The sequence below is a fragment of the Pelophylax lessonae genome, assembly GCF_965119305.1.
Source record: "Pelophylax lessonae genome assembly, chromosome: 2".
Lineage (NCBI taxonomy): Eukaryota > Metazoa > Chordata > Amphibia > Anura > Ranidae > Pelophylax > Pelophylax lessonae.
The window spans coordinates 429,779,111-429,802,176 of record NC_138769.1 but is presented as its reverse complement, the minus strand read 5'-3'; the positions used below and the strand labels follow the sequence as shown (position 1 = coordinate 429,802,176).

Sequence of the window (23,066 nt, the reverse complement as noted above, 5' to 3'; positions counted from 1 at the left end):
GTGTGACAGTCGCACCGTATGTGAAAAAGGACTCATAATAAACACTATGGGGTTGATTTACTAAAGGCAGATAGACTGTACACATTTGCAAGTGCAGTTGCTCCACAGCTTAGTAAATGAGGTAAATCTTCACTTTACAAAAAAACACCTAATTAAATGCAAGGAACATTTTTTAAAAACGCTTTTTTTGCTTGCATATGTTTGGATGATGGAAGTTAGCAGAGCTCAGCTCTCCCTCATTTACTAAGCTCTGGGGCAACTGCACTTGCAAAAGTGCACAGTCTTTAACCACTTCCGGACCGCATACCACAGGCAGGGCAGCCCAGCTGTGCAAAATCACATACATGCACGTAAATTTGTGCATGAGATTTCAGGGGCACGCTCATCCAATCCATTTCAACCGCTACGATGGCCGCCAGAACCCGCTGATTGTTCAAGGGAATTACAGTAAAACTATATATATATATATATATATATATATATATATATATATATATGTATATCATTTTTCAAAATTGTGGTGCTTTTTAAAAAAAATAAAAACCACAGAGGTGATCAAATACCACCAAAAGAAGACTCTATTTGTGAGAAAAAAAAGACATAATTTATATTTGGGTACAGTGTAGCACGGCCACGCAATTGTCAGTTAAAGCAATAGTTCTGTATCACAAAAAATGACCTGGTCATTAAGGGGGTAAAAGCTTCCGGAGCTGAAGTGGTTAATCAAGATGATTAGTACCTCTGAAATTGGGCAAAACCCCTGACAATGTCTGTTTAATGCCACAGGTGAATCAAGGAAAAAACATAGAGCATCTATCATTCCATTCTTGTTGAATGCAGTGAAAACATTAATCCGGAAATATTGGAAATCAAAGAAAACACCAAGCATGACGGAATGGTTTAGAGAGGTAGATAGTACTAGAATAATGGAAGAATTACTACATCTACAAAATTATTCCTATTCAAAATTTCATAGAATTTGGAGAAGATGGCTTGAGTTCAAACAATCTTTGGTCTGTATAAGATGTACGGGTAATGAGAATGCATTATAGGAGGGGAGGGAGAGCGAGGTGGAGGAAACCTTACAATATGTTAAAAAGATGATGAATGGATGACCAGATGAGGCCGCCTGGCCATACGTCTTTGGATACCCCCCTTTTCGCCCCTCCCCCCTTTTTTTCCTCTCTTTTTCTGTCAATTGATGGGAGTTTTTTTTTTTGTACTCACAACAATTTGGAAAGGTGAATATGCTCACCGAGATAGGATGCCTATATTGGGCCTTTATGGGTAAATATGTGGGTGGGTGGGAGGGAATGGGGGCATTGATATGGGAGCATGGTATGGGAAGAAATAGGTAGAATCAGGAAGATAGACAAGAGTGGCTCCCCCTGGGTCTTCCCCCCCCTAAATCACTACTGCTTATAGCTAACTGAAAACTGATCAACAGTCACTGTATGGCTCAGTTCTTAGTTCTCAGGCTTAGAGCCAACAGGTGACAGCTACAGCATCACATCAATATAGGTGGTATAGGTGAAGGCTCTGAGTGTTATAAGATGCACTACAATATACTAATATTTGCACATCATTTACCACTGTTATAGAGGTTCACTTATAAGCACTATAATCTTTTATTCTAGTTGCTTGCTTTATTGAGCATGTGCACATTGCCTTGATTTGAGCACTACCTACACTTTAAAGGTCTGTGATTTACTGTTGTTAAGACATTTTTTGAGGACTGTATTGAATATCCATAGACAATAGGACCAGCGCTTACTTTATATTTTCTACTACCAATTTTTTGTGTATACACACAACAAAAAAGCAGCAGCAGGTCTTTGGTATATTGTAGTACATCTTATAACACTCTGTGCCTTCACCTATACCACTTATATTGGTGTGATGCTGCAGCTGTCCCCTGGCTCTACGCCTAAGAACTGAGCCATACCGTGACTGTTGATCAGTTTTCAGTTAGCTATAAGCAGAGAGTGGAGACTGTCAGTGCCACCACTCTCACTGGAGCACTGGACTGGATTTGCACAGCACTAAGCTGAGAGCCAGCTGTCTATCAGGCAGCTGGACAGATCCCAATAATATGGCTGGGATCCTTCCAGAGCCTGGAGCGGCTCTGTGACATCAGTTGACAGTGGGCTTAAGTGTGCTATTAGCTGACTATAAGTCACAAAAGAGTAAAAGTAAGTGCATTCCTGTGATCAGGAAGAAAAGTGTGACTAAAATGTTTTGGGCATGTGTCATTGGCATTGGGTTTGTGCCTAAGGCATCTGTTCAACAACAGTTTTCTGAGGTAATTTAAAATTCAATGACAGGTGCACTTAAACTATAGTTGACCTGCATCTGACCTGTCTCAAACAGGTTTTGCATTCCCATAGACCTGTATGACAATGCAAAACCCACATGAGACTAACAGCAGCCTGCCCACAAAGGCCCTTCACTTGGTTACATGTCAAATGAGAAGGCTGGAAGTTATGGTTATGACCTGATAGAGGAACAATGGGTAAGATATTTTTTTAGTGGTGCCTACACCTCACAGAAACTGTGGCAGTTGTATTCTTACCCTACCTAAAGCATCTACTTAGAAAATATTTATATCATAGGTAATTTGGGCTAATTTAGAGTGTATTTCTATTGAGTGATGGAGCTCCAGTAAGTTTTGTTGAACCCTGGAGCTTTCCTAAAGTAATTATTTGTGTTGTTTTGACTTTCCACCACATAAAATATCATATTCAGCCAATAAAACTGTTTGCTTTTACTTATTCTCTAAAGCAAACTGGAGCAGACTTTCACAATGGCAAGGACATAGATATCACAGCTATTATAAATTTACTGTCTTGAACGGAATTAAAAGATTGGCAAGGCTGACAAACTACTGTGACTATATGGAGAGTACAGCGACCCAGATAAACCAATCACATTGTGAGAGAAAGAAAAAATACACGTAACCAGTCGTTTTGGGTTAGTGCAGTTTGCACATAGCCATTGCACTTTTTACTTGGGTTAAATTCTATGTAATTCTCTGTATGTGACTTTAGTGCCAAAATCAAGTGAAAATGTAAATATTGTGGTTGAACATGACTTCACCTGGCTGACACCAACACTTGTAGAAAAGACAAAAAAGAAAAAGAGGGGCTCACCGACCTAGTGCATTACCATAAAAACTTTTATTAAAATATTAACCACTTGCCGACCGCCGCACGACTATCTACGGCGGCGGTCAGCCCCTCACAGGCAAAGTGACGTAGGTCTACGTCGCTCGCCTGTGAGGGTTTAGGGAGCGAGCGCGCGCCGCCGGAGGCGCGCTCCCGCTCCCGCGTGGTCACGGACCCCCCCGCGCGTGTAACCGGCGGACCCGATCGCCGCCGGCCACTCAGCGATCGGCGGGGGAGAGGGAGAAAGTCAGGCAGCTTGTGTAAACAAGCTGCCTGTCATTCTCCTCTCTGTATGAGAGATGATCACATGGATCTACTATGTAGATCCATTGATCACTCTGCATACAGTTGAAGCCACAGCCAATCACAGTTAGAATCACGCCCCTAGGGACACACACAGCCCCTCCCTCTCAAATAAAGTTAACCCCTTCACTACCAGTGTATTTTTACAGTAACAGTGCATATATATAGCACTGATTACTGTAGAAATGTCACTGGTAACCCCAAAAGTGTCAAAAATGTCAGTCAAGGGTCCGATCTGTCCGCCGCAATGTCGCAGTACCGCAAAAAAAATCGCAGATCGCCGCCATTACGCGTTAAAAAAAAAAACAACAAAAATGACAAAAATCTTTCCCTTTGTTAGTAAACGCGATAACTTTTGCGCAAACCAATCAAAATACGCTTTTTGCGATTTTTTTTACCAAACATAGGTAGCATAAAACAAATTGGCCGAAAATATTAAAAAATTTTGATTTTTACATTTTTTTTGGGGGGAATTTCATATAAAAAAAAGGGAAAAATATTGCTATTTTTGCAAAATTGACGCTCTTTTTTTGTTTATAGCGCGTGATCAAAAAATCGCACAGGTGATCAAATACCGCCAAAAGAAAGCTCTGTTTGTGGGAAAAAAAGGACGCCAAATTCGTTTAGGTACAGCGTCGCACGACCGCGCAATTGTCCGTTAAAGTCACGCAGTGCCGAATCGCAAAATACCCTCTGGTCGTTTAGCAGCCAAATCCTCCGGGGCTTAAGTGGTTAAAAGGTGTACAAAATACTCACAAGACTGGTGTGGTACAACACACATCAAGAATAGCATATACAGTCTCCAAGGTAGCCAGGTCCCAATAGTGACAAATGGGCATACAGATAGTCGCATGGGGCTGCTGTGGCTAGGCTGACGCGTTTCAGGGGCGAGCCCCCTTCCTCAGAGCCAGAAAAAATGCTGCTAGATCACAAGCCGAACGGCCAAAGACTAAATGGGAGTAGGCCCCACCTCTTCCTGCTCCGCCTCAACCCTAAGGGCGGGACAGAGGGGAGGGGGGAGGGAAGAAAAGCCATTTTTTCTGGCTCTGAGGAAGGGGGCTCGCCCCTGAAACGCGTCAGCCTAGCCACAGCAGCCTCATGCGACTATCTGTATGCCCATTTGTCACTATTGGGACCTGGCTACCTTGGAGACTGTATATGCTATTCTTGATGTGTGTTGTACCACACCAGTCTTGTGAGTATTTTGTACACCTTTTAATATTTTAATAAAAGTTTTTATGGTAATGCACTAGGTCGGTGCGCCCCTCTTTTTCTTTTTTGTCTTTTCTACCAGTGGTTCTGGATACCCTTGATCCTGAAGGGGGCAGCAAGACCAAACAGCTCTCTTTACATCTGAGCTTGTAGTGCACCTTTTTCTACTCCATCAGACAGCACTTGAGCGCAGGAGGTTTTGTTTTTATTTGGCACCAACACTTGCCCCACCCATATTTAAATACAATCCTAATTCAAAATGTTAGCAAATAACTTCCCTCCGCCACAAGAAAACATTTTTTTCCTTTAGTTAGATAAAGTAGAAAAGGGTTAGAACCTTTATTGTGTTTTATTTACTGTCCCCACTGGGTAGATTCCCCTCTTTATTTGCTCTGGGGATCATTCTTTCGGAGTCCTAAATTGCAGTAATAGAAAAGGGAAAATCTTTCAATGGGCACACTTGTTCCACTGCCAACTGTGTAAAAGGAGATTTACCAAACATTAGAAAGATTTGCTATGCTTACAGGAAGTAAATGTAACTTCCCCCAAAGGCACACAGATGACAAAAAAATCTAATATGAGTTTTAACCATTTCCTACTTTATTCAAAAGTAAAAAAAAAAAAAAATATTCAAAAGTTTAAAAAAAAGTTTTGGCTTTAGATATACTTTAGGCTCGCAATAACCCTTAATGGGAGCTTGTTGGCTTTTAGCTGAAGTTGCTGGCTAATCAGCATGATTACTGAAATTCTAGCCACCCAACTCCAGTCTTTGGAAGATTGCTGTTGACAGAAAGTAACGTCATCATCACTTTATAGTCAGAGTAGTGATTGGGACAGCTGAAGGGAGGATGCTGGAGGAAAAGAGGACTATGGTAGTGGAGGATATTGCTCTCACCTCCCTCCAATAGCAACAAAGGGTGGGTGGAAGGAGGTGAGCAGTGATTTTGCCATCTATGCCCTAGAAGGAGAAGAGGGTTTGGGAGGAGATGTGTATGGCACTATGCAGTAAGGCATGGAGGTGTTGCTATGACTAAGAAAGGAATCCTTCAAATTGTTATGGGGTGAAGTGTTAAGTTATGTATTGTGTCTATATTTTAATGCCTATGCATGGTTGCAAATACTGCTTAGTTGCCTGCATATTGTCAAGATTTTCTATTTTTTTGCCAGTGTAATGTAAAGGTTACCTGTTTTATGCCCACATATTGGCAGTTTTTTGCCCATGTTTTGACACAGTTGTTGTTTGTTGCTACTATGTGTTCATGATACGCGGTTTGCTGTCTGCATAGTTTATAATTGGCCCTTTGTGACTCATGTATTGTTAGGATTGCCTGCAAATTGTCAATTCAGCATGCTTTGTTTAGAGGACCACATTAGAATAAGTTAACCTCCCTGGCGGTATGATTCTTTCGGATTTTAGGTGCTGAAAGCGGTACCATTATTTTGCATGTAATTCTTAAGAATGAGCAGCCCAAACCAACTATTTACATATGATTTTTTTCTTTAAACATCTCGAGTATGATAAAGTTTGAAACACAAAATCATAAATTATAATATAATAAAAAACTATAAATAAGTTAAAGTATGTATGTATGTATACATATATATATATATATATATATATATAAATGGGAATGATATTTGCGCTTAAGACAGAAAAATACTAAGACAATATAAAATATATGTACACAAGGCTGCTAGCTCAATAGGAAGATCACAGTCCATATAAAGTAGTAGATGTATATTAGGAGCTGCGCCAGACATATATTAAACAATCTATCACAGTAATACAGTCCATGAACAATCTAATGGAGTAGAACTGCAGGTAGAAAGAAAGGACCCGATCCAATCAGTCAATCACCAGTGAATAGTGGGAGAGATGAGTTACACCCTGTGCTGACACCCGTAGCCTCTTACCGGAACTTTTGACCCTCCTGTCACAGAGTGGTCAAACAGGCATAAGAGCAAACATTGATCGGCGTAAATGATGGTTCCTAGTCACATTCCCCACATTCCTTAGCAGGGAGAGAGAACTTCACAATTCACAGATGTACAATGCCTTCACAGGACCCCACAGAAGTGTCTTTCACATGCAGGCTCAGAAAAAATCGTGAAGTACATCGAGGCACATAAATTTATTAAAAAGTAATGCACTTACATAGTAGACATCATATAACAGCATCAATGGATAAAACCGCGGTATGTAGCGTGCTCAGCTCCGATACGTCCGCCTTACGCGTATCGTCAAACATCTATGACATCTTCAGAGGCGCCTCTGAAGATGTCATTTAAAGTTTGCCACAAGCCACCTGGGAGACACACCAAACATGTGGAAGAAGGTGCTCTGGTCAGATGAAACCAAAATCGAACTTTTTGGCAATGCAAAACGTTATGTTTGGCGTAAAAGCAACACAGCTCATCACCCTGAACACACCATCCCCACTGTCAAACATGGTGGGGGCAGCATCATGGTTTGGGCCTGCTTTTCTTCAGCAGGGACAGGGAAGATGGTTAGAATTGATGGGAAAATGGATGGAGCCAAATACAGGACCATTCTGGAAGAAAACCCGATGGAGTCTGCAAAAGACCTGAGACTGGGACGGAGATTTGTCTTCCAACAAGACAATGATCCAAAACATGAAGCAAAATCTACAATGGAATGGTTCACAAATAAACATATCCACGTGTTAGAATGGCCAAGTCAAAGTCTAGACCCGAATCCAATCGAGAATCTGTGGAAAGAACTGAAAACTGCTGTTCAGAAACGCTCTCCATCCAACCTCACTGAGCTTGAGCTGTTTTGCAAGGAGGAATGGGCAAAAATTTCAGAGTCTCGATGTGCAAAACTGATAGAGACATACCCCAAGCGACTTACAGCTGTAATCGCAGCAAAAGGTGGCGCTAAAAAGTATTAACTTAAGGGGGATGAATAATTTTGCACGCCCAATTTTTCAGTTTTTTATTTGTTAAAAAAGTTTGAAATATCCAATACATTTCGTTTCACTTTATGATTGTGTCCCACTTGTTGTTGATTCTTCACAAAAAATTACAGTTTTATATCTTTATGTTTGAAGCCTGAAATGTGGCAAAAGGTCGCAAAGTTCAAGGGGACCGCTCTGTGGTTTCTTTGTTTGGGACACTTTAAGCACTTTTTTAAATTCTATAAGCACTTCATATTAATTTTGTATAATAAGAATACTCACCTGTGTATGCATCAAGCAATAATCATTTTATTGTCACTATGAGCAATTTTATTGAAGATATTAGTGATATTACTTTCTTATTAAGTGTTTCCTTTAGTATATAAGCACTGTTGCACCTTATTGGATTTACAAGCACGAATATGAAATTTTAAAAGATATCACATATTTATTTGAGCACTATTATAGATAATTTAAGATTAATTTGGAGGTTTTAAATATTATCTACATATTTTTTGAGCACCACCACAGAAAGTTTACTATTGATTTGGTAGTTTTAATGATTATTTATATCCCTATACCATTTCCCTGAAGCGCGGTACCCCCTCCCCTTTAGCCCCCAAAAATTAGCCAACAGGCATTCATCTGACAGCAAACAACTTTGTATTCTGTGGCTGGAGGTACATTAGGCATTCACAGGATACAGAAGTAAGTGTCGGCCTATACAGGCCCCAAAAATTAGCCCACAGGCATTCACCTGACAGCAAACAACTTTGTATTCTGTGGCTGGAGGTACATTAGGCATTCACAGGATACAGAAGTAAGTGTCGGCCAGTACAGGCCCCAAAAATTAGCCCACAGGCGTTGTATTCTGTGGCTGGAGGTTGCTGTGGGGAGCAGGGACAAACTGTATAGTGACACAAGTCGCTAGCTAATAGGTCCACAAAAGTCTTTTGTGAGTGTAGGGAGAGGTTGCTGTATGGAGCTGGGACAAACTGTAGCAATTAGGCATTCAACGGACATAAAAGACCTTTTATGCCGCTGTATTTACACCTAAGACTGGGGCCATGAATTGTTATGGGTGGTGGCGGATATTTGTGGCCTGTCATGAGGAATTTGAATCAAACATGGTCTACTGGTCACATGTGTTGAATTCCTCCGCGATCCATGCCTCATTCATTTTTAGAAATGTGAGGTAGTCAACATTGTCGTAAGCTAGGCGAGTGAGCTTATCAGTCACAATCCCCCCTGCTGCGCTGAATGGCCTTTTGGACAGGACACTGGACGAGGGGCAAGCCAACAGTTCCATTGCAAATTGTGCAAGCTCTGGCCAGAGGTCAAGCCTGCCCACCCAGTAGTCCAGGGTTCATCACGTCTCAGAGCGTCCACATCGGCCGTTAACCCGATGTAGTCGGACACCTGTCGGTCTATGCATTCCCTGATGCTGGAGCCTTTGCAGTCAATGCATGAGTCGCGGTAAGCCCAACACTCATCTAGGGACGATCCGCTGGATGGATGGAAAATAGGGTTTCCATCCATCCAGATTTGACGGTTTGGATCGGATGTCAGCGGACATGTCTCCGCTGACATCCGATGCCCCATAGACATGCATGGGGGGACCGTTCAGATCTGTGAAAAGGGCCTAAGAAGGCACCTGGACTCCCATCACCGAGCCCAGTGGGAGCAATGCCGTCAGAACCCACAAAGCCACACTCCAGGCTCTCACCGTCCAGCCTCTTCTCTTTCTCCTTCTCCTCTCTCCTCACAATTGTCCTCCACTCCACCTTCCATCATGCCGTCCTCAAGTGTTTATAGAAAAAGGCAGGCTTCCGTGGCCCAAATGTTCGAGCGTAAAAAAATGATGACGCCGGATAACCCTCTTGCCCAACGGTTGACCTCTGGCTTGTCGGAACTGATAGCCCGCCAACTACTGCCATATAAACTGGTTTACTCGGAGGCCTTTCGAAAATTTGTGGCCATTGGAACACCCCTATGGAAGGTTCCAGGAAGGAAATTTTTCTTGCAGAAGAGCATCCCAGAGCTAAGTGCCGGTTCACACTGATGCGATCACAGAGAATGCATGTAATTCAGAGCGCACTGCTCCTAAAACTACATGCGACGTCTTTGCGGTGCAAATTCAGCCATACAGTTTGTATGCCTGAATTTGCACCGCAAACGCAGTGAACACTCACAGGACCCTTTTTTTGGTCCGCAGCAGAATCGGATCGCATGGTGGTTCACACCAGTGCGATCCGATTCTGTGCGAACTGTCAGATCGAACTGCGATATGGGATCTGAGCTGGGGGTGTCGTTAACTTTGAATTTACACCCCCAGTGTATCGCATATGGCAGTGTGAACTGCCTGTGCTGCGGATGCGATGCGGGAACATGCAGATATATTCGCAGTGTTCCCGCATCGCATCAGTGTGAACCGGCACTGACAGTCTGTCCCTGCTCCCCACAGCAAACCTCTCCCTACACTGACAAAATACAGAATATAGACAGTACACCTATACCAGTCCTTAAAAGGACTTTTGTGGACCTATTACCGAGCGATCTGTGTCACTGACAATCTGTCCCTGCTCCCCACAGCAACCTCTCCCTACACTTACAAAAGACAGAATATAGACACTTAGACAGTACACCTATACCAGTCCTTAAAAGGACTTTTGTGGACCTATTACCGAGCAATTTGTGTCACTGACAATCTGTCCCTGCTCCACACAGCAAACCTCTGCCTACACTGACAAAAGGCAGAATGTAAAATGGCAGCCAGGTCAGGTCTATTTATAAGGTAGGGGGTATGTCCATGTGCTGAAATGTCTCAATTGGCTGTCCTGTACCACCTGATGGATGTGTCATGGGTCAAAGTTATTCACAATATAAAAGAATATGGCGGCCGCGAACATCGCCATATGTTCGCATGGTCGGCGGACAGTGAACGAGCAAAGTTCGCTGCGAACCGGCCGCCGGGGCAAACCGCAAGACCATCTTTATTTGTAAGTCACTCGCAAAATTCAGTTTAAAGAAAAAACAAGGCTTCTATACGTCAACATGCCTATGTAGGGCAGGAACAGTACCTTCCATATTAGTAATAACCTCTATTAAAAACTGTCCTGAAGTGCCTTTACTATATGAATTTATAGGTTCAGGGTTTACATGTGCCTTTCTCTTTCAGTGCTCATAACTGAAGCTCTATATGGGGAAAAGCAGTTCTAGAAACATGATGTTCAGTATCTGCTAGATACCCTGACCGCTCCTGCTAGCATTGTCCATCAGCAAAGAATGGGTCTGGGCTGGGCATGACACTGCTGGGTATAGGGTTGGCGAACCTCTTTTTCCACATTTAATGCGACAACATTGAGCTACAAGTGGAAGAAGCTGCATCACTACGTAGAGTAGCTTATACAACTGTAAATAATAAGGGTGACCATAGCAATCTAAAAGTGTTGTCACCCATCGGCCAAAAGTTGCCAATGACTTTTATTACTGGCAGGATCATTACCTATGAAACCAGACAAAGAGAGGCAGCTAAATTCACAGAAACAGGCTCAGCTCGTTAAAGGTATTAAGTAATCTGTATAAGATAGACCTATTTCTGTTTTTCTATCATGATGAAGGCCTGGGAAGATGACATAACGGAATGGGGAAAAGACTGCACGGTCATTTTAAAGAATTTTAAATTGTGTAAGGCAATAAAATGTTCCCATATGTAACAATCTGTTCCGCGATAAGCTCTAATACACTTGCACACAAATGATTTAATATACAGTATGTCATACTACTCACAAATATGTTTTGTATAGTTCACCTATGATAACATATGGCTATTTTATGGAAGTAAACCTATTCTTGATTGCAGTGTCTATACTCAAGCTTAGGGATATTTTCTTATGCTGTGACTTTGATTAGAAAAGAGTGTTCTCTACCTGACTTACAGAGAGCAGGCACCTAAACACAACTAGGCAAAGCTGTATTTAGCAGTAAACTCTGAGGCTAGTCCAATGATGTCAGTGGTCTTGTAGAGCAGAAGGCAATAGTGTAAGCATTATGCAGAGGCAAGGGTGATTTACTGCATCTCTGAAGCTCTTCCATCCTCTCTGTGAGCTGCTTCACTGCATGCACTGGCTGCTCCTACCTCCTCCCCCTCTTGTTTCTCTTTCACTGCCTGGGATCAGCAGTCTTCAATGAAGAAAGCCTAGCAAAGATGCTTGCAAGAGCTACATGGACACAACCTAAGCATTGTAAAACAGCATGTTTTAAACTAGAGATGCAGTAAGGTGATTGAAGATTGGCCATTGTCAAATTGGCATTTCTCAGCAGTCATATTGGCTGGATGCAAGAATAGAATCAATGGTCTTTCTGAGTGATTCATTCTCAAACTGCAGACCTAGGATGATACCGTGCTGCATTCTGATGTAGAAGAAATCCTATATTTGTTTTAGCGTGCGGAAACAGAAGGGATGTTGCTTGAGTGAAGGAAGGAGAAAAAGAAGATAGCACACCTGCATGCATGGACGTGTTTGGCTTTGCTAAGATTGCTAAGCTATCTAGGTAAGTTTACCACTTTCACATTGTATAGATGGGAAGCATGTGTGACCAGTGCTCCTGTACCTCCTTAAAGAGCAAGAGGGGGAGGGGGCAAAAAGGAGGAAATTATCTGCAGACACATTACTGCTGCTACAACAGCCAAGGTCTTTGACTATAATTCATGGAAATTGTCACCTGTCCAGTGACCGTATGCTTGGATGACCTCCTATTTTGATTCAGATGACTCTTGTAATGCATTTGTGAAATGTACAGATTGGAGCTTAGTGCATGATGATGGAATCTTAGATCTAATTCCATCACAAGTGCAAATCTTTACAATGCCATTGCTTGTATAAATGTGCAGAAATGTCCAGAGATCAAAACTATACCACTGGTTGCTATCTGCTATCATTGTGCAATACCCATATTAATATATATACTCTCCTCCAGAAAAGTATCTATCTATCTATCTATCTATCTATCTATCTATCTATCTATCTATCTATCTATCTATCTATCTATCTATCTATCTATCTATCTATCTATCTATCTATCTATCTATCTATCTATCTATCTATCTATCTATCTTATATTTCTAAAGCATAGCAAATATATGTTGTGGAGTGATTCTTATTTATATAAAAAATACAGGGGAATTACATTGCATAATACTCGGTGAGGCCTTGATCAATATGGCAAGCATTATCTGTGTCTAAAGTCTAAAGGTTAGTCAACAGATGTGAACCCATTTTTAATTTATGTTGCAATAAGAGACTATTGTAGATCCTGCTTATATGCCTGTCACGTGCCAATATATAGCAGCACATCTTAAAAAAAAGTCATATTACTCTTTTCAGATAAAAACAGTTGCTAAGATGAGCACAATATTCTAGTCTGCCTATGCGTCTGGCCTATTTCTTTTGTTTACCCTATTTGTTCGATAAGATAATTAGACATCATTGCAATATAAGGGCACTGTATGATTTATATTTTTTAGATGTCTTTTTGATGGTAAAAGGTAATTTATTTTTGAAGTCTAAACATTTTGAGAAGTTGTCTACTCAGCTCACTCTCCCTATTTATCCCTACATACATATATGGGCTTTCATATACAGTATATGGTGGCCTTTTAAACATACATTTTAATTAAGTAAAACAATTCTAAGAGCTTGCTTCACATGGATTTGTGACAATACGGTAGTTCTCTTTTCCGACTGTCTAAAAATGAAATCTATCTTTAAAAAAAAAAAAAATCTGAAAAATCTACCATTTACTCCAAATACACACTGCCACTGTGAAGCTTGCATGTGACAGGGGCAGCTTTATTGCTCTGATTGCGGCTTCCACACTCTGACCCCCAGGCCACATACTATGACCATGATAACCACACTGAATCAAAACACATTAAGTTTCATTGACTTAGAAGTAGAATTTGGCCAAAGGGTCAGAAAGTGGCAACTACTGTAGAAGGATTGAAGCTCTTTCTTCTACTTGTGACAAAGTACTTATCATTTTTTTCAAAAATATATAGATAAGGTTGTATTCTATCAGATGGTCTGTGTCACTATGAACTATGACACGAGATGTATGTGACCATGAAGGTCTTCTGAATCCTTGTATAGTCCTAGCAATTATTGTAAGATTTTCAAAAACATCATAAGCAAAGGAATGGGTTGTCTGGTATCCTAAATACACAGGATTTTTTTTTTATATCTATGGCAACAAGTGGATGTAGGTGGATCTCTACAAATGTAACAAGCAGTAAGTGTAAACTAGGCTTGGTTATATTCTGTGTTCTGTCAAATGCTGTTTTAAAAAATATTACTTGGGATATTCTTTGGTTGTTTAGCAGATCTTTGTCTAATATTTGGAAGGGTTTCTCATTTTCACAGGCCCAGGGTAGCTAGCAGCGGAGTGCTGCATTTCAGAATTTAATTTGCAGTGTTGTCTGTTGACAAAACCTGGTATTGTGGTGTGACCATAATTCATACAGGTCCTTTGTGGATTTTACTGGTTTGACTCCTGTTCTTCAAACAATGTAACTGTCAACTTTAAAGTATTGTTTTAGGCAGGAGAATGATTATAGGTTCATATAGAAGAAGTGTACAGGAACATTTTGAAAAGGGCCAGTTAAATTCCAGTCTAGCCAAAGCTTCCAATGCCAGTCCAACTACAAGTTTTCCTTTTTGTTTTGTTTCAACACCTCCAGTTCTATTTCACAATATATAAAACATCAAAAAGTGACAGTAGGACTTCCTTGGATTTTGTAAATTAAATAAAGACCTAAGAACATTTTTGAAGCAAGACAAAAAGTGACAGTAGGACTTCCTCATCAAGACCAGAGCAATTGTGCAGGCCAAAAAGCGAAAGTAGGACTTGGCATTTGTAATCAAAAACTAGACCTAGCTACATTTTTGAAGCCAGACAAAAAATGACAGTATGACTTTCTTATCATGACTAGAGCAGTTGTGCAAACCAAAAACCCATGCATAGAAATCTCAATAGAGTCCCCAAGAGATAAAACTAGGTGCACTGACCCGTTAATACTATTACAAATAATATGTCTCCCTATTTTGTTTTACATGAAGCTTTTGTCAGAGATTAATGAGTTTTTTTAATTGAAGAATAGACATAGGAACATTTTTGAAGCCAGATTAAAGGGTCTTTATGCCAGTTTAAAAACTGGCAAAATGAGCGATAATTTTACACTCGACTGTACTTCTTTTGCTTTCTTCAAAAACCTCACCTGGTTTTTCTCTGACAGTCTGTCATGGAACATTGTAATAAGAAAGCTAGTAAAGTAAAGTAAACTTTTATTATTCAGTAAGTAAAAAAATAACCCTAGTTGTTGGTATTCAAAAGGAAACTGTACAAGTAGGTTGTGATATGGTGGCCTCAGTAGGTTGACAGTCTTGGTTGTTGTCCTGTATGAATTTCAGCCGAATAGGCAAAATAAGACAATATTGCAAATGAAAGATCATATAGCCATCCAGGCCTGGATAAGGACAAAAATAGGCCTGGGCATTTTAGACTAAGCAGTCAATTTTTCCAGTGACCGGCATTCGTAAGGGGCGGTTGGTGACCAGATATTAGGTCCTCTGCACTTTAATGTAAAGGGGCACTGTGATCTGTGATAAAAAGGGTACTGCAATGTAAAAGAGCACTGTAATGATTACAGTGCCCCTTTACAGTGCAGTTCCCTTTATATCACGGTGCCCTTTTTACATTACAGTCCCCCTAGCAATCACAGTCCCCGATCACAGTGACCCTTTCAGTCATGCCCCTCTCTTTTTCTCTCTAATCACAATGCCCCCTTTTTACTCTTTGCCTTCCCTGCACAGTCCTATCTTCAGCAGTAGGGATGATCAAACTTTTGAAAAGTTCGGTTCGACCAGAACACCCGAACCTCCCAAAAGTTCGATCCGGATTTCAGAACCCCATTGAAATCAATGGGACCCGAACTTCGGTAATCAAAAAACACCATTTTGAAGCCCTAAAACCCAATAAATGCCCCTAAAAAGTGCCTAGGGTTCTGGGTCATACCCCAGGGACTATTAATCACACAAAAAAAGTTCTTAAAAATTGTAATTTTTGATAGAGAGCCAATTATTGAAAAAATTAAAAAACATTCTTTGGATTTAGTATCTGGGGGGTCTAAAAAGTGTACCTGTGAAGTCTCAGCTCTGTAGCATGTCCAGAACCATAAAAAAAGATCGTTTGTATTTTGTCACTTATAGAACAGGTTAGTGGCTTCTCTCTTTTCACACCTTGCCGGTTTAGTAGCAAGTGTTTTTTTGGCATTTTTTTGGGTTCTTTGGAGGCAGGCAAAACATCTGAACTTATGTATACGGGTTTATATACACACATACTTATATGTATATATACACCTAGACATATATAGGTGTGATAGTAGCAGAAATATATGCTTGCGCTAATGAAATAGTTAACACCAATATAGTTACGCTCCTATCACACCTATATATGTCTAAGTGTAAAATACATATAAGTATGTGTGTATATATACCACTATACACAAGTTCAGATGTTTTGCCTGCCTCCAAAAACCCCCAAAAAATGCCTGCAACAACACACCTGGGCGTTTTTTTTTTTTGGCGCTAGCGTTTTTTTGGCATTTTTTGGGGTTCTTTGGAGGCAGGCAAAACATCTGAACTTGTGTATAGTGGTATATATACACACATACTTATATGTATTTTACACTTAGACATATATAGGTGTGATAGGAGCGTAACTATAGTGGTGTTAATTATTTCATTAGCGCAAGTAGTGTTTTCTGCTCCTTTCACACCGATATATGTGCAGGTGTATATATACATACATGGGTGTGTATATATACCCCCTATACACATGTTCAGATGTCATGCCTGACTCCAAACATGTGCTCAAAAAATCCCTATAGACGCCTGCAGACAAAAAGCAAGCTGACGGGGGTGAAGCCATATTACTGCAGCGAAAGTGACTTCAGAGAAACTAGCTTTTCTCTATAGCGGTCACCCTGATATGGAAGGGTTTGGTCACCCTGCCATAGCAGTCACTGTCAGTTCACCCTGGCACTTAACACTTTCCCTACAGAAACAAAATTATTAAAGCTAACTAAAGTGTAAAAGAGCACCCTAACTACACTAGATATCCCTTTCCTCACACTAATAAATTCTAAATGACACTTTGTAGCAGAAGTCCACGAACTGCTTCCACTCTCTTCCATGTCCCTGTATAACAATGCTAGGAATTTGGCGGGGGCTATCTTATATACTGGGGGGCGTATTCACTAATGATTGGTCTATGGACCCCCTAGTCACTCCAATCACATTCCTAGCATTCTCCTGCCCCCTCAATTGGCTTTTGCTAATGGTTCTGGTCCAATCATGGGCTTTTAAAGCCCATTTCCTGTCCCATTGCATTTTGGTCGGTTCTGGTTGCCGAATTCCGAACTTTTTGGGCAAAAAGTTCTAAATTCGGCCGAACCTCGAACAGCCAATGTTCGGGTCGAACCGATGGTCGACCCGAACCGTTCGATCATCCCTATTCAGCAGGGCAGAGGCAGGATTCATAGAAAGTTTGAGGGAAAAGACCCCAAATAAAAAAGTCACAGCAGGATCGCGCAGCCTAATCACTGGATAATTTTAACCAAACATTTCCAAGTACAAAAAACACTGGGTAAAAATCTCCAAGAAACACCTTTACCTAGGTGAACATTTTAAAAGACAACGTTGTCTGAGATAAACACAGCTGCGATCACACAGTGCACACACATACAGAGTCGCACTAATAAGCTAGTATATATCCTATAGCTGTCAGCAAGAGGGAGTATTGCCTGTAGTGCACACTAAATAAGGATAGTAAGGTATTTTTGCCCCTTTGAGTCTGCAGCAAATAGATATTAGGGTGTCGTCACCAGATTATTCTGAGATTATGAAGTCACTCATGCCGGGTATGGCATGATGAAGCTCAAGCTGATTGGGCGAAACATGTAGGAGGTCTCTACACCATGTGAGTGATGCTCTGACATCAGAGATGATGCAGCTCTACACACTGGCACATGCTTGATGCACCTATTGAGGTAATGGATGCCATCTTGAGCATAGGCATGCAATGCTGTATTATAGCAAACAGACCAGATGACTGCAGAACGCTCTAGACCTTAGCAATTGAATACCAACATCAGCAGCCATCCTGGTTCCCTGCGAGCTATACACTTATAAGAACAGTGTTTTCCTCCCATGATCCAGGAAGTGGGCATACTCGTGTACTGGTCGGTTGAGCAGATCCATCGCCCCTATACTATGCTAACAGTGCAGGTGCACCTCACTGATGCCTGTATAAGTATTTGAACTATCTGACTCATATCGGTACACTCAATGTTTGCATAACAACTGTCATCATACGGTGCTGAAGTTCCAAGAGACTCTATTTAAAATAGTTGAGTCCATTCCAATTCTACATTCAGTCACACTATTTGCTTTCACATTTAATCCAGATGAGGACTGACCATACTCAGCATGAGTGACTTCATACCCTCAGATTAATCTTGTGACAACACCCTAATATCTATTTGTTGCAGACTCGAAGGGCCCATGATACCTTAGGCCCCTTTCTGATCAGGTCAGCCTGTCGTTTTTTTCAGGTGGCCCTGATCGGATGCTCCATGCATCTTTATGAGGGAGCAGATGTCAGTGGTAACATGTCCGCTGACACCCGCTGCTCTCTGATCCGATCCTGTCCATGAAATTCAGACGGATGGAAACCCTATCTGTCTGGAGGATCGGATTGGATAGGATCAGAAGAAAACTGACAGGCAGTTAATTTTCATCCAATCCCCCATAGAGGAGAGCAGGGATTTGACAGCTCTGTCTCTGCAAAATAAGCGGAGAAAGACAGTCATCTGCCTGCTCAGTGGGGATCGGCGGATCGATCCCCGCTGAGCAAAATTTAGTCCGCCAGGCGTAAATCCTGTGTGAAAGGACCCTTAATATCATAATTTAGTGTACACTATACATACTATACAGTGTGTGTACTGTGTGATCACAGCTGTGTCTATCTCAGTCAACTTTGTCTTTTTAAATTTTCACCTAGGTGAAGAAGTTGGTGGAGTATTTTACCCAGTGTTTTGTACTTGGAAATGTTTGATTAAAATTATCCCATGATTCTGTGACTTCTTTATTTGGGGTCCTTTCCCCCAAACTTTCTATGTTTTTATCTGGGTCACTTGGATCACCCCTTTAAGAGGTAAGTCAGCAATCACTTGGGATGCTGTCCTTCTGGCCAACTTAAGCCCTACAGTGTTTACATGAAAAGTGAGACATTGGTAAATATTTATTTTTCTCCAGAGGCAGGATTCAGCCTGTGTGTCCTCTCCAGGGTCCACCGAAAATGTCATCCCATCAGCAGAGTTGGGGGGGGGGGTACAAATCTGTATAATTTGAACAAGCAGTTGATTACCTGCTTGTCAATATAAAACTCTTCTACTCTCTGTGCAGATCTCCAGCTCCAGAGCTGGGAGAGGAGTCACAGTCATGGCGCATAGCGGGAGGTAGGCGGCGCCCGTGGTCTGTGTTGGCCCTGTCCAGGTAGTGGTCGCTGCATACCTCCCACTGTGCGGCTTGATCATCAACAGGCACCTCTTGATATAATGTGCAGCCTAGCTGCCACGACCCATTGGGCATTTGCCCTATGGCCAGTCTAGGGCTGCCACCATTATGAGAGTCCTTTCTCCGCCTTCTCTCCATTACAAATCATGCATGGTACCACAAAGTACTTTACATTTTCACAAACAAATTACAAAATGTTTTCATAAATTTGTTGGATATAAGTAGAAGAATTGCCCAGAGCAACTTGAGAATTACCCAAAAGTGTCACCCTTTTATATTACACAAAATTGGAAAATGTTAATTTTGACCTTTTATAAATAGGTTGCAAAACTATACTTGTGTGTGCAGTTTAATCGGAGGGTGTTTATCAGATGTTTTTGCTAAATATTAAAGCGGAGTCTGGGGAAAAAATTTTAAGTCAGCAGCTACAAATACTGTAGCTGCTAACTTTTAATATGAAGACACATACCTGTCCAGGGATCCCGCGATGTTGGCACCCCAAGTTGATTTGTACATGGGCTTCGGGTGGTGCTCTGGCATTGCAGGTAAGGGAAACCAGCAATGAAACCTTCGGGCTTTACAGCCGGTTTCCTATTGCGCATGCGCGAGTCATGCTTTCTGAATGGTCCTGCCATCTTCTGGAACACACATAGGTTCTAGAAGGCAGGGAGGGGTAGGAGGAGGAGCAAGACATGACGTAGATCACCATGCAGAGATCTTCTCAGGAAGTGGGAGTGGGTGCCTGTCAACCAGGTGACCGCTCCCCCCTCCCCCTCCCCCCAAAAAAGTGCCAAATGTGACAGTGGAGGGGGGTAGGGTGCAAACAGGTGGAGCTTCCCCTTTTGGGTGGAGCTCTGCTTTAATACTGTTGTGATATATGTAATCTTTCTATAATGATTGTTTTGATCCATGTGCTTTTTGAGGCTGGGTTCACACTAATGCAAATTGGGTTTCCCCGCATCCTATTTGCATGACAGGAGAGTATACCTGGCTCTCAGTGAAACCAGTTCACACATCTCCGGGGTGGCTGAGGAGCGCATTGTACAAGGGTCCTGTACATCTTTAGCTATGTTTCAGGTCCGAATTCAGGCAAAAATTCGGGCCTGATTCATCCCTGAAACGGAAAACAGGGACACACTAAGCCCCCGCTGTGAGCCGCATCGGTATAAGATGTGAACCCAGCCTTAAACACAGCTTCCTGTTAAAAAAATATATATGGCACACCAATGATTACATTGTGTGCTTCCGGGATTATTAACCAATCAAACAACTTTCAACTTACTCTTTTATAGGAAGCAATGGCTGACATCTGAAAATGCTAGTTCTCAGGCGGTCATGCAGTTCTAATAGCTTCAGCAGTCTTTGACACACTGACCTGGAATAAATAAGCAGTGTACTTTTGAGTTTGCTTTGACCTTGCTTGCTGCATGCTTTTTGCAGATCAGTTAGTCAAAGTATTGAAGCCACAGAAAGCCAGGCTACTAGTATTTTTTTAGGAGAACAATGATGGCAGCCTCCATATTCTCTCCTCACAAGTTTCCTTAAATTTAACTAGGTGCTTGGTGTTAAGGTATCAATAGACACTAGATGGCACTCAGACATACTGTATCTAATGCTAACCAGCAAGTGGTCTCTTTCTTCAATATTTTGCTCATAAACATGTATGCTGGTATTGCAGGAGTGTGTCCTGACAAATCCAACTCATCCGATTTTTCTTTTCCAGTTGTCACAGGACCAGATGATATATATATGCTACCACTTCAGTTCATTATAAATGGCATAACAATATTACGTGACTTTTGATGATTAAATCAGAATAAACACCAATTTGCCAATTTTTTTATTGACCTGAAGATTTGCACACAAGTCTTTTTGATACAAGTGAATCACACAGTCCAGGAATCCAGACAAACATGTCCTGCTTTGTATGATTCTGCGCATATTTGATTAATGTGCATGCATCTCTATTTCTGAAACTTATATGACCACCTCATCCCTTCCTTCCTAAACTTTTCTGCACACCTAAAAACAAAGTTTTAAACAACTTTGGAAATCCTGAAACACGGAGAATGCATTTTCTAACCATATTGACATTTTAAGTATATTATACTGTTACCTCAGTTCAGTATATTCTAGACAATAGTATTATAAATTGTGATGAATAAAGCAGGATAGAGAGTAATATGCTAAATTTTGATTGGCCTGGGTGTTTGCACACAGGTATGCCTGATGCAGGAGAATTCCTCAGGCCAGGAATATTATTATTATTATTATATAGGATTTATATAGCGCCGACAGTTTACAATTTGAGGGTAGACAGTACAAATACAATACACTTTAATACAGCGGGCCCTGCTCGTTGAAGCTTACAATCCAAGAGGGAGGGTCAAGAGATACAAGAGGTAATGACTGTGGGGGATGGGCTGATGGAGAAAATAAAAGTACAGTTGTTAGGTTGTTAGGTGGATGCCAGATAGGTTTCTCTGAAGAGATTTGTTTTCAGGAATCGCCTGAAAGTAAACAAAGTAGGAGATAGTCAGACAGATTGGGGCAGAACATTCCAGAGGATGGGAGAGGCTAGAGAGAAGTCCTGGAGGTGAGCATGGGAAGAGGTTACAAGGGAGCTAAAGAGCAAGAGGTCCTGGGAGGAATGAAGAGAACAAGTTGGTTGGTATTTTGTGACCAGATTAGTGATGTAGCTGGGCGCCAAGTTATGGATGGCTTTGTAAGTTATGGTTAGTAACTTGAATTTAAATCGTTGGTTGAGTGGTAGCCAATGGAGGGATTGGCAAAGAGAGGAAGCAGACACAGAGAGGTTTGTAAGGTGGATGAGCCTGGCAGAAGCGTTCATGATGGACTGAAGAGGGGATAGCCTTTTTATAGGTAAGCCAATGAGAAGGGAGTTGCAGAAATCGAGAAGAAAGATAACCAGGGAGTGGATTAGAAGCTTTGTGGTATCATACAAATACATGTGGTATCATAGGACTATAAGCTATATATAGCTTTGTGGTATCATATGAATATAGGCAAACATGCCCTGATTTGTTGGTTGCAGTTTGGAGAAATGTGCATGCATATGTTTTTACACATAACAATATTGCAATGTGCCCATTCTGCTAGTCTATGAAAAGAGATGCTCATCATAATTGCTACCACTCAGAGATTTTCTATAAATATAAAATATTGATCTAGTAAATAGGAATCTTTCATTTTTATGGACCATCCTTCAATTCCCTATGCTCTGCTCTTGTTTAAATGCATAAATAATTACAATAATGAATATAAGTTAAAGGTGCTCTAAATAAAGTGACAGTCTGAATCAATTTCATAGCTCTAAAACAACCCATATGATTAGATGTAAAAAAAAGCAGCAGCTTTGCTGATGTTGTTCAGAAATGTGGAGAACAAAAGTGCTTCAGTTGCAGGATTTCCCTGATTTCTATGTGGATAATCTTCCTAAAGGATTTAGGTCTGAGTGATCACAACATCTATGAAGAAGTGTTTCCAATTCCAGTAGTGCGGATAGTACTGTTCTCTATTAACCCATCTTTTATAATCAACTTACCATGAGAACCAAATGTTATCACTGTTACTAATACTTGCCAAAGAAACAATTTCTGATCAATATTTGTGATTCTTTTCCATGACTAAATTCCAAATTCTCAAATGTAAGGCAGCTTAAAAAGTCAAGATGTTTTATAAACTGCTGTCATCTATAACAACCAGATTTCATGAGCAGAGAGGACTCGTTGCTCTTTGCGTTGCTAAAAATCTGTGTCATATGCTAGTCTGGGTAAAAAAGCATTCAGAAAGAAGATATATTTTGCAGCTGC

General features: G+C 41.1%; 1 protein-coding gene across 2 annotated transcripts in view; it reads left to right on the top strand.

Moving 5' to 3' along the window:
- Positions 1–11,633: 11,633 nt before the first annotated feature.
- FRMPD4 (FERM and PDZ domain containing 4) overlaps positions 11,634–23,066 on the top strand; it is a 587,249-nt gene continuing 575,816 nt past the window's right edge. The window contains exon 1 of one of the 2 annotated variants that reach the window (XM_082245222.1): positions 11,634–12,151. In XM_082245222.1, coding sequence (XP_082101348.1) covers positions 12,111–12,151 — 41 coding nt within the window. In that variant the 5' untranslated portion in view covers positions 11,634–12,110. The remainder of the gene's footprint in view (positions 12,152–23,066) is intronic. The other variant, XM_082245219.1, reaches the window with a different exon arrangement.